The sequence below is a fragment of the Electrophorus electricus genome, chromosome 3 (assembly GCF_041902795.1).
Source record: "Electrophorus electricus isolate QZ-2024a chromosome 3, ASM4190279v1, whole genome shotgun sequence".
NCBI classification, from domain to species: Eukaryota; Metazoa; Chordata; class Actinopteri; order Gymnotiformes; family Gymnotidae; genus Electrophorus; species Electrophorus electricus.
In genome coordinates, this window is record NC_137499.1 from 29,011,235 (window position 1) to 29,020,747 (window position 9,513).

Consider the following 9,513-nt stretch of genomic DNA (forward strand, 5'->3'; position numbering starts at 1 on the left):
TGTTCCAGAGTGTGCACACTTTTCAACAGTGAAGCAACAGATTGAGGGTGAAAGAAATGTTTCCTCAGTGGTTGCTTTGACTGCTTTATTTTTGGACACCAGGTCCTCCTACTGGTACAAAACCCATCACTTATCAAAGATGTTGCAGTATTCTCAAATGAGGCAAAACAAACTTTCAAAAGGGCACATATTTGATCTCAGCCAGATTTTCTGCCTATTCAAGAATATTTCCCCCTCTCTTTCCAAGGCTGCACTTCACACCCTTATGTTTGGCTCCACATATAGTTCTGAATGCTTTCTACACAAACATCATCAAACATACATAACAGTCCAGACACACCAACTGAGCACATACATATGTGCTTGAGAATGGCTTCGACTCCTTTTCACGCAAGGTTCAAACTGTTGGCAGAACAAGCAAAAGTTCACTCTTCTCACACAAAATCAAGCAGAGTAATGAACTGGGAAGAGGAACGGCCTGTTTTATTGTGAAGCTTGCCTTTGTGTAAAACATTTGCATATAGTAGTTTTGTCCAAAAAACAATGTTTCGCTTTATGACCTAATACTTCAGTTTTAGAAAAAAATGTAAAAAACCAAAGAAGCCATTTTCTACATTCATGACAAAGCAGAAACCTTGGCAATAAGTCATATTTCCATTTTCACTTTGAGGCTTTCCTTTTTTCAGATTTTCCATGGTTATATATATCCTAGTTGAAATGTTCAGATTTATTTTGAAATGGTGACGGTGGTGGCACAGGGGGAGCAAGAGGTGAGACTGGAGTAAAATCCTCTTTATTTTCCATCAAAAAACGGTTAGCTGCAATGCAGCGACAAGGGTAAACTAAACAGGCGTTTGGCTTCGATCAGTGTAGTGGAGCTGTGCCAAAACGCGTGTCTCTTTGGTCCGCTAATGTGCAGCGCTGACTTCAGGGACCCGAGGACTTAAATAGCGAAAGAGAAAACTAAGGAACGGGTGAATAAGGTTAATATGCGGTTGATTGGGACCGTGTCAGGTGTGTGGTGCGGTTCTGAGCAGGAGTGGGCGTGTTGCTCCTGCTGGATGGATAGCAATGTGTCCTACATTACCTTATTTTATTATTTCATAGCCATGCAATGAAACAGTGCAAGTTAAGGTGGTTCATAGTTGGAAGATTTAGGTTAATATAGAGAGTATGCTCAGAGTACGTGGCGACAATGTACTTTTCTGCCGTCGGTTTGCCAGCCGTCAAAAAAAAAAAAAAAAGGAAAAAAAAAAAGAAAGAAAAAGCAGCAGAATAAGAAACTCCAATTCCCACAATTCTTCGCAATTTCAAAAATGGCGTCGACAAGGTCCGTATTGAACGGCAAAGAAATTTTGTTTTACATACCTAGTTAATGTTAGCTTAAATAAATAGCATATTTTATTATTTTATATCCGTTTTCATACATACAGAAGTATGATCATTCTAACTGGAGTGTTGAAACAATTCCATAGGACATCGCAACTATGGCCGATCATTTGTTTTAGATATGCGTCGGACAATTCACCTTTACGAAATGAAATTAAAGGAGATTTTAGCTGGTTGTGTGGTTCATCTGTTGACGTTTTAGAAACAGTGCGCGGACACGTTGAAATTAAGGAAAACTTTATTACCGACGAAGAGGAACATGCTCTTTTCAAAGAAGTAGAGCTCGGACTAAAGAAAAAGAAATATGAATTCAACCATTGGGATGACGTACGTAACCTTTACAACAGGGTTAACTAGGATAGCTAGCGTAGATAGCTAGCGTAGAGAAAGAACGATTCTTTTTTTTCCCACAGAAAACAAATTGCATATATTAAATGCATACTAGGCGCTACCTACTAGACCTCTTTACAGAAATTCTGGTGGCTGTAGCTAGCATGGATGCCTCCTTGGTTTGAGAACTTTTGTATTGCAGTCAGATAGGATAGCTAACGCTGGATAAGTTCTTAACATGCAAGAAAGTACCAGTATTGGGTTTGACTATTTGTAAAATATACATGATTTTTCAACCCTTTAAAAAGTCTTGCTTAACTTGTAGAGTTCAGTCATTCAGTTATATGAAAAACTTATTACTTTTATGCGGTTTAATTGGCCACTTAGGCCATTCATGGTTACAGGGAGACAGAACGGCTGCAGTGGGGCAGCGTGTGTGCGGGAGTACTGGCTCGGGTTAGAGCCATTGCTTTTCAAGCAGGCAGTCCCTTACTTGGGCCTGTCCATGTCTTGGACCTTGACAAGACGGGCTACATCAAACCCCATGTTGACAGTGTGAAGGTGTGACTCATCTCATCTGCTCTTGTTGGTAAGCTTTTATCTTCTTTTAAATAGACCGATTTATTTGCTGCTTTGTCTCTCTCCAGTTCTGTGGTAGCACTATCGCTGGACTCAGCCTTTTATCTGATAGTGTCATGCGACTGGTCCGGGAAGAGAGAACAGCAGATTGGGTGGATTTGTTTTTAAGTCGTCGCTCTCTATATATACTAAGGTACGAAGCTAGATTTATTTCCTCTTTATTTCCACTTTCTTTAAACTTAATATCTACCCCACTGTCTGGTTTATGGAATGCCAAAAATGTGACTGCCATTTCTCTTCTAGCTTTGTTTTGCATCAATTAACATAGTGTTGGCTTTGTCAAGAGGCTGTACTGCACCTAGAAGCAGAACATATTCTAAATGTTGTTCTCCTTGTGCTCTCAGGGACGATGTACGGTTTAAATTCACCCACGAGATCTTGAAGGATGAGGACTCGTTTTTCTCTGGACACAGAGTGCCACGCCACCGCCGTATCTCCGTCATATGCCGGAATCTTCCCATTTAAATGAGGAGGAGGAGGTTCCGCAGCTGCAGCTCCACTTGGGATGCCACTCTGTGTATACCAGTGAAGTGCACTGACTGCAGTGGAAAAAAACCTAGTCTCCCCCCACCGCCCCATGTGTGATGACCTAATATGACCGCTGATTTTTCTAATCTCACACTACACTTTGAAATTCCAAGTCATTCAAGGGAGAATGTTCGTATACCTCAAGTGTATGCTTACATTTGACACATTGTAGAGATCACAGATGACTTACTCATAAATAATGAACATTTTATTACCAGTTGTGAACAAGTGAAAACTGTGACAATTTGAACCAAAATACAATACAAATACTTCTGCTTTAATCCCATCTCTCAGGTCGTCACCCCTTATTCCTAGGCCTGTGTAAACGGATCATGCATTTGGTTACGCTCAGGTTTAACTCACTCTTCAGCAAGATCCACATTTTACTTTTTTGAAATACATTCTTTACATGTTCAGGCTGTTTCAGTGGTTCCTGATCCTGTTCCTACACATCCCTTATTCTACATATTATGGTATCTTTCCTACTCTCACACAAACACCATGTCAGCTTATTATAAAGCACTGAGTTGTACTGAATGATGGGAAAACAAACAAAAAGGTGTACTACAGAGGGTCTCCAGGAGTATGTTTAAGAAGCACTGATCTTCCCTTTCCCCCTCTCCAGTACGTGTCCTTTCTTAGGACTCTTCAGACACCAAATAAAAAAAGATGCTATGTGTCCACACCACTTATGAGACAAACAAGTGCTCATGAAAGAAAGGACCCAGGAATGAGGCAGGCTCCCCTGAGCATGAGCACAAGGATCCGTATCCCTGGGCTGCTTCACTCTGTGAGGTAGAAGTGCATCTTGTCATTGATGTTCTTCCTCTCTGGGTTGAGCTTTTTGAGGATCTGGGCGAGCACGTTGACTGTCTGTTCGCTGCTCAGGCCTGTGCGCTTGGTCTGGAATTTCTTCAGCAGATCCTTGGTGGTCATAGGCTTCCGGATCAGGTAGCGCTTCACAGCCTCTTCAGTAAGCTGCACGTCGCTGTAGGCAAAAAGTGAGCAGGTGAGGCCAAGCTGTGAGGGTGGCCAGGCATATGGCAACAGGGAGGCAGCGAACAGGTGGAGTACCTGGAACTGGGTGTGGATTTGCCTGACGCTGGCTGGGGCGTGCTCTTCCCCGAGGGGCTCTGAGAACTCGGCTCCATCTTCAACCTCTTTGCAGCTGGAGCCTCTGAGCTGGATGCAGCAGCCTGGCGCTTGCCTGAAGCAGCACAGCACAAGCACAGAAGAGGGACCATGGAAGTCACACAAGAAGAAGAAACAACCAATAGGAGGAAAATTAACTGACCAAAAGCAACCTGGCAAAAATGCCATTGGCCGTGTTGAAACCATGTAAATTTTCACGCATGTACCTTGCTCCAGTTTGCTGGCAGCAGCGCGCAAGGTGTTGGATGTGGCGGCGTTGTCGATGGAGGGCGTTCCGGGGCGGCTGCCTGCCCTGGAACTCCCGCCAGAGCCTCGGCCGCCTCGCTTAGGAGGGGTGCGCTTCTTCTGCATGAGGTGGCGGAGGATAAAGCACACACCTATGTTTCTAATACTCCCCCTCATACACACATCCCACTAGTCCAAACCCCTACACACACACGCCCTTACTGCCATGAAAAGTGCAGAGGCTGTCTCTCCTTCAATGTCGCTGTCGTCAGAGCTCTCAGACTCTCCACTGCTATCTGCAAGACATTAGCAAATCTCATCTTTCTACCCACTGCACAGCAATGAGGAAAAAGCAAAAAAACCATGACCTACGCACTGATGCTCCAAGCACGTTTCACCATGAATGGCCATTTTTCAGCTGACCTACTATGGCTCGACAAAAAGCAATGGCATGCAGACAGCCAGGAGTCAAGAAAGGGGCCATTACACACCTTTCTTTTTTTTTTTTTCCATCTGTACAGGTGTCTTCTTCCCATCATCATCTTCCTCCTCCTCTTTGCCATCTTCCTCATTCTTGTTTTCTTCCTCGCTTTCTTCCTCACTCTCCGACGCCTCGTCGATGCCTGAAAGTTGGACAGTGCTTTGCTGATCACCGTCTGCACAGTCAGAGTAACGGGGTGCATCCAGAAACAAGGGTCAAGGTTGAACAGACTTCTTGATTTCTGACCTTTAGGGACGTCATCTCCTTTGTTGGGCTTGGCCTTCTCTGGTTCCTCCTCCTCAGAACTGGAACCAATTCAAAATCAGGTTAAAGAGGATCAGGTTAAAAGATAGCAATCCAGATTAAAGAAATTTGATAAGAAACTCTGGGTTGGCACATGGCCAATTCACCAGCAATGGTATACTTTAGTGGAGTGGTACAAGAGGCGGAGGCAAGCGGTAAACTGGGTCTTAGAGCCCAGCTAGTGAAGCGATGGAAATATACCAAAAAAAAAAGTTCCAGTCAGCCAGCGTGAACATGTTATTTCCTTGCTAGCACCTTTGGGCTGTTCATTTTCAGCACAATTGCACCAAGAGTCTTCTACTTTTCTATGATTCATAACATATCCAGGAGCTTGTATGAGTAGCCAGGGTTCTGCTGTTACCTGCTCTCGTCAGACATATAGTCCACTTCCAGACCCTCGAAGTCACCATCGTCACTGTCCTCCACACCCTCCTGCTCACTTCCCTTCCTCTTTTTCTTCTTTTTACCTTTCCCTTTGGTGCTGCTCTCCTTCTTACTCTTTGATTTCCCCTCCCCATCTGCAAACAGTGAGGGGACAACGCCTCCGAGATTAGCTGACCTCCACAACTGCCACCCACCGAATCCCTCGACCCAAGAAGGTAACAGCTGCCGTGCTCACCCTCCCCTGCGCTGCTTTCACTCTCGTCACTGCTCATCTCCAGATCGTCATCCAAGTCGTGGATGCGCAGGTCGCCCCCTCTGCCTCCTCCTTTCTTTTTCTTCTTCTTCTTGCCTCCCTTCTCACCCTCCTCCTCCTCGTCCTCGCCATGCTCCTGCTCCCTCAACCGCCGCTGCAACATGATGCTGAAGTGGTTCACCACTTTGTTCCTCCTAGACGCCAGAAGAGGACAGGACAGAAGAGGCAATGGGAAATTTTAAAACAATGTTAATAACATATGGTTATAGCTGCTGATGGCATGAATTTCGGACAGGAGTGTACTCGACTGCTGGATACTCACCTGCCCCACTCTTCCTCAGCCTCCTCGGCTGTAAGGGTGCGGTGCTTGGCCAGCGGGGTGAAGTTGTACCAGCCATGCACGGGGAATGCCTCGAAGGCCCCATCGGCGCACTGTGTGAAGATGTAGTAGGAGGCATTCTCTGTCACGCCTCCCTTCTTTTGGCCCTTAAACCTGATGACAAGTGTGTGTATTACTACCAGATTCCTACTGCTTGAGTATTATTACCAGAGTACTACTGCTATTGTTTATTGTTCTTGCGTGATTGCAGGGTACCTTCTTCCTGCCTTGCCATTCACTTTTAGGATCCAAGGCTGGTCCTCGACCTTGAACTCACGGGTAATGATGCCAAACTTTTTCCTGCGTGCCTCCTCCCGCTGCTTCTTGCCAAACTCACTGCCAGCAGCACCCTCCGGGGTCTCCTCCTCCCCGTACATCCGACGGTTGCTCAGGTCTCGCTCCATGCGCGCCTTTTCAGGACAAAGTGTTTCAACCATAAGCATTGTAGGGAAAGAGGGGAAAAAGCAAGTAAGAGCTATATGGGGGGGGGGGGGGGGGGGAATCAACCACATTGGAATGTGAGGTGTGAGAGACTGAAGAAACAGCTCACTCAGGAACAAAAGCAGTTTATACCACCTTTCAACCATGTCTGGTTACCTGAGACCATGTGGAGCAATTGACTTTGTCACCAGCATTAAAAGCCATGATGTTGTATCTCTTACAGGTATTTCTGTTCAGCACAGAGAAAAAAGTGTGTGTCAGAACTACTCATGCACTGAATACAAACTCTACATTTTCACATTATGCATATAGTGGCTCTTTTAAAAAAAAAAAAATTCTTAATTCACATGATGGACAAATCACAAATTAAAAAAAAAATCTAAATCTATGCAGTTATATCCATTAATTTAAATAGATATATTCTTACAATACATTTGAAGATTACAAAGTGAGTAAGTGCAGTTTACTGTCAAAAAGAAATATAGAAATAGAGTCAAAATCTCTAGAGAAACAGGATGTTTTGGACAGTGGTCCTTCATTAGCTGTGCATTTTACTTGCATTTTCCTCTGAAACATCCTGTTTCTCTGGAAACCTTATGTATGTTTTACTCCACCCAAAATACAACAACCATGGGCAGTATGCCAGCCGGAAGGAGGGATGAAAGAGCCTACAATGTGGACGATCCACTGTCCAGGGTGAGACGATACAGCCAGGAGTATTTCCAAGCAAGTGTTCCCAAATTATGAACTGATGAGGGAGTGTCTCATTCAGATGGAGAATGTGGTCACCATGGAGGCAGAAGAGGCATCATGACAGGATACGCCGCTCCAAGAAATGTACCACCAGATAGCAGAGGTGGCTGGCATAAGACAATCCTACCAATGGCTGCAAAATGCAAGACTGAAGGATAACACAGAGGCACAAATCATGGCAGCACAATCAAGCAGTAGGTCAATCGAAATATGGTGCATCACACCAGAGACAACCTGAGATGCAGGCTGTGCAAAGGAGCCTCTGAGATGATGCAGTACCTAGAAGCTGGATGCAAGATGCAGGCAGGGGAAACATACACTGAGAGACAACCCAGTGGTTGGGATCATATAACAGGAACATAGGCAAGTCATATGAACAGGACACCCCCCCGTCCAAATGGGTGGAACCACAGAGAACAACAAGGATAAGATCCTGTGGGTCCTCCAGATCCAGACAGAAGTATTGTCTAACCAATCAGACAGTAAGCAATATGCATAAAACAGCAGTGGTAATAGTCGTGGCAATCCCAAGTGATAGAAACATCCAAAGGAAGGAATATGAAAACCTGGACAAATACCAGGAACTGAAAAAACAAACAGATAAAATGCAGAAGATTAACTTGGGGCTGTGACATCAAGTTGGAGGAATGGCTCCATCAAATCCCAGGAATAACAGAAATCTCAGTCCAGGAGAGCACAATCCTAGGAACATTGCAGCACACCCTCAACCTCCCAGGCCTTTGGTATAAGCTTGAAAAAAATGTGATTAAAATAAAAGCTACAACCACCCACTGGAAGGGTGAGACTAGGGAAAAAACAAATACATTTCACTCTGTGTATATATTTTTTGTTATATTATATATACACACACACAAACACATACATATATAAACACTATACACCAATAGGTGACACAATACTTTTGATTATGATCCGTCTCTGTGCTTTTATATCTTTTATATCTGCCCATCTGCCTATTAATGTCCATTTATTCCAAGAATCCACATTGCAAGTCAGGTTTAAATACGGTCTTATAGATATACTTACTTGGGAACTCTGACAATATACTCTGTTGAGGAGGAACTGCTTGTCCCCTAGGACACAAATGAACATGACAATTAGAGATTACATTTACAGCAGATACTCTTATCCTGAGCAATTTACATATATTTATTCTCTCTTGGAGCTGAACCTTGGTATTGCTAGCTCCTTGCTCTAAGATATTAAGTTGAACCCGTGGCTGGTTTGACAGCTTGGTGTGTAAATGTACAAATGTACACACATAGTAAACAAAGTGAGGGCTGATGAATGTAGACGTCACATGCAGCACAGGAAAAATGTTTAGTATTTAAAAAAAAAAAGATGTCACTGAAGCTTTAGAAAATCATAAATTGTAATATGTACATTACCAATGATGCCATAATTGTAGACGTCCTTCCTTCAAATGTAAGTTTAGCTCCGTTTGCAATCTGAGGGATTTCACAAGTATTACTCCATTACACCTCACAGCGAACTGGTTCTAAATGGTTCTTACAGATATCGCTTAGCTAATTAGTCGGCACGATATTTGCTAAATTAGTAGCAACTAAGCAACGATAACGTCACGCGAGTTGACGTTTTATCATTACCAGACTATCAAAACTTACCTTTTATTTCTTCTGTAGGGACTTTTAAATAGCAGCTCCTCCCGGACTAAAAACCCCCAAATACACACACACACCACGCAGACTGTTTAAAATGAACCTGAACATAAAGTTTAGCTCAGCTGAACTCACCCGCCGTCCCTTGATTAGTAACTGCACATGTAAGATGACGCTCGCTAGCTAGCTTAGCTGCGAAATGCTTTAGCTATGTTGTCAGCAAGCTAACCTGTTTATGTAATAAAAGTGTTCATTTACTCAAAAACCAAAAACGATATTTGTTTTCGAGAATCCATAAGTTAAACTAAAAATAAAATCAACAACCACGAAAAAATCTTAAAATATGCACAGAACTGACTACAACATAAACGTCTCGTACGACACAATCCCCGTCCTTCTCGCCGTTGTTTTGGTGGTTTGAGTACGTGCACTGCCACACAGTGGACTGGAGCCTCAGCGGCTTCGCGTTTGTGTGATTTTGCCGATAGATTTTTTAATCTTAATGGTTTAGCTATAAACCCATGAAACCGGAATTAATCTGCGTGTATTGATAATGGTGTTTTTTCATTACTAAAACAAACATAAAATATAGCAAAACAAAAAGCAACCAAACAAA

General features: G+C 43.5%; 2 protein-coding genes across 4 annotated transcripts; one reads left to right on the top strand and one right to left on the bottom strand.

Annotated features, from left to right (window-relative positions):
- The first annotated feature begins 1,298 nt into the window (after positions 1–1,298).
- alkbh7 (alkB homolog 7, RNA demethylase) lies at positions 1,299–3,172 on the top strand. The gene is made up of 4 exons (XM_027025100.3): positions 1,299–1,716; positions 2,107–2,280; positions 2,367–2,491; positions 2,703–3,172. The coding sequence occupies exons 1-4, from the start codon at positions 1,438–1,440 to the stop codon at positions 2,821–2,823; spliced, it is 699 nt and encodes a 232-aa protein (XP_026880901.2). The 5' UTR covers positions 1,299–1,437; the 3' UTR covers positions 2,824–3,172.
- gtf2f1 (general transcription factor IIF, polypeptide 1) lies at positions 3,073–9,318 on the bottom strand. Of its 3 annotated transcripts, none has more exons than XM_081710957.1 (14): positions 9,033–9,318; positions 8,667–8,726; positions 8,305–8,351; positions 6,661–6,733; positions 6,280–6,473; positions 6,007–6,177; positions 5,667–5,878; positions 5,409–5,565; positions 4,991–5,049; positions 4,755–4,886; positions 4,486–4,559; positions 4,245–4,383; positions 3,961–4,093; positions 3,073–3,874 (listed from the first exon to the last, which is right to left on the bottom strand). In XM_081710957.1, exons 2-14 carry the CDS (start codon positions 8,676–8,678, stop codon positions 3,670–3,672), a joined length of 1,608 nt encoding a protein of 535 aa, XP_081567083.1. In that variant the 5' UTR covers positions 8,679–8,726; positions 9,033–9,318; the 3' UTR covers positions 3,073–3,669. The 3 variants fall into 3 exon arrangements, with proteins under 3 accessions (XP_081567083.1, XP_026880899.1, XP_081567084.1); XM_027025098.3 differs by having other exon boundaries at positions 8,904–9,318; XM_081710958.1 differs by lacking the exons at positions 8,305–8,351; positions 8,667–8,726; positions 9,033–9,318 and adding an exon at positions 7,177–8,290.
- Positions 9,319–9,513: the final 195 nt, after the last annotated feature.

Excerpts from the sequence above, each read along its gene's own strand:
- alkbh7 (XM_027025100.3), top strand. The coding sequence starts at position 1,438 with ATGATCATTCTAACTGGAGTGTTGAAACAATTCCATAGGACATCGCAA. Across the intron at positions 1,717-2,106 it reads AATTCAACCATTGGGATGAC|GCCATTCATGGTTACAGGGA; the intron begins GTACGTAACCTT and ends TTGGCCACTTAG. Across the intron at positions 2,492-2,702 it reads CGCTCTCTATATATACTAAG|GGACGATGTACGGTTTAAAT; the intron begins GTACGAAGCTAG and ends TTGTGCTCTCAG.
- gtf2f1 (XM_081710957.1), bottom strand. Across the intron at positions 5,879-6,006 it reads GCTGAGGAAGAGTGGGGCAG|GAGGAACAAAGTGGTGAACC; the intron begins GTGAGTATCCAG and ends TCTGGCGTCTAG. Across the intron at positions 4,384-4,485 it reads CCTCTGCACTTTTCATGGCA|AAGAAGCGCACCCCTCCTAA; the intron begins GTAAGGGCGTGT and ends CACCTCATGCAG.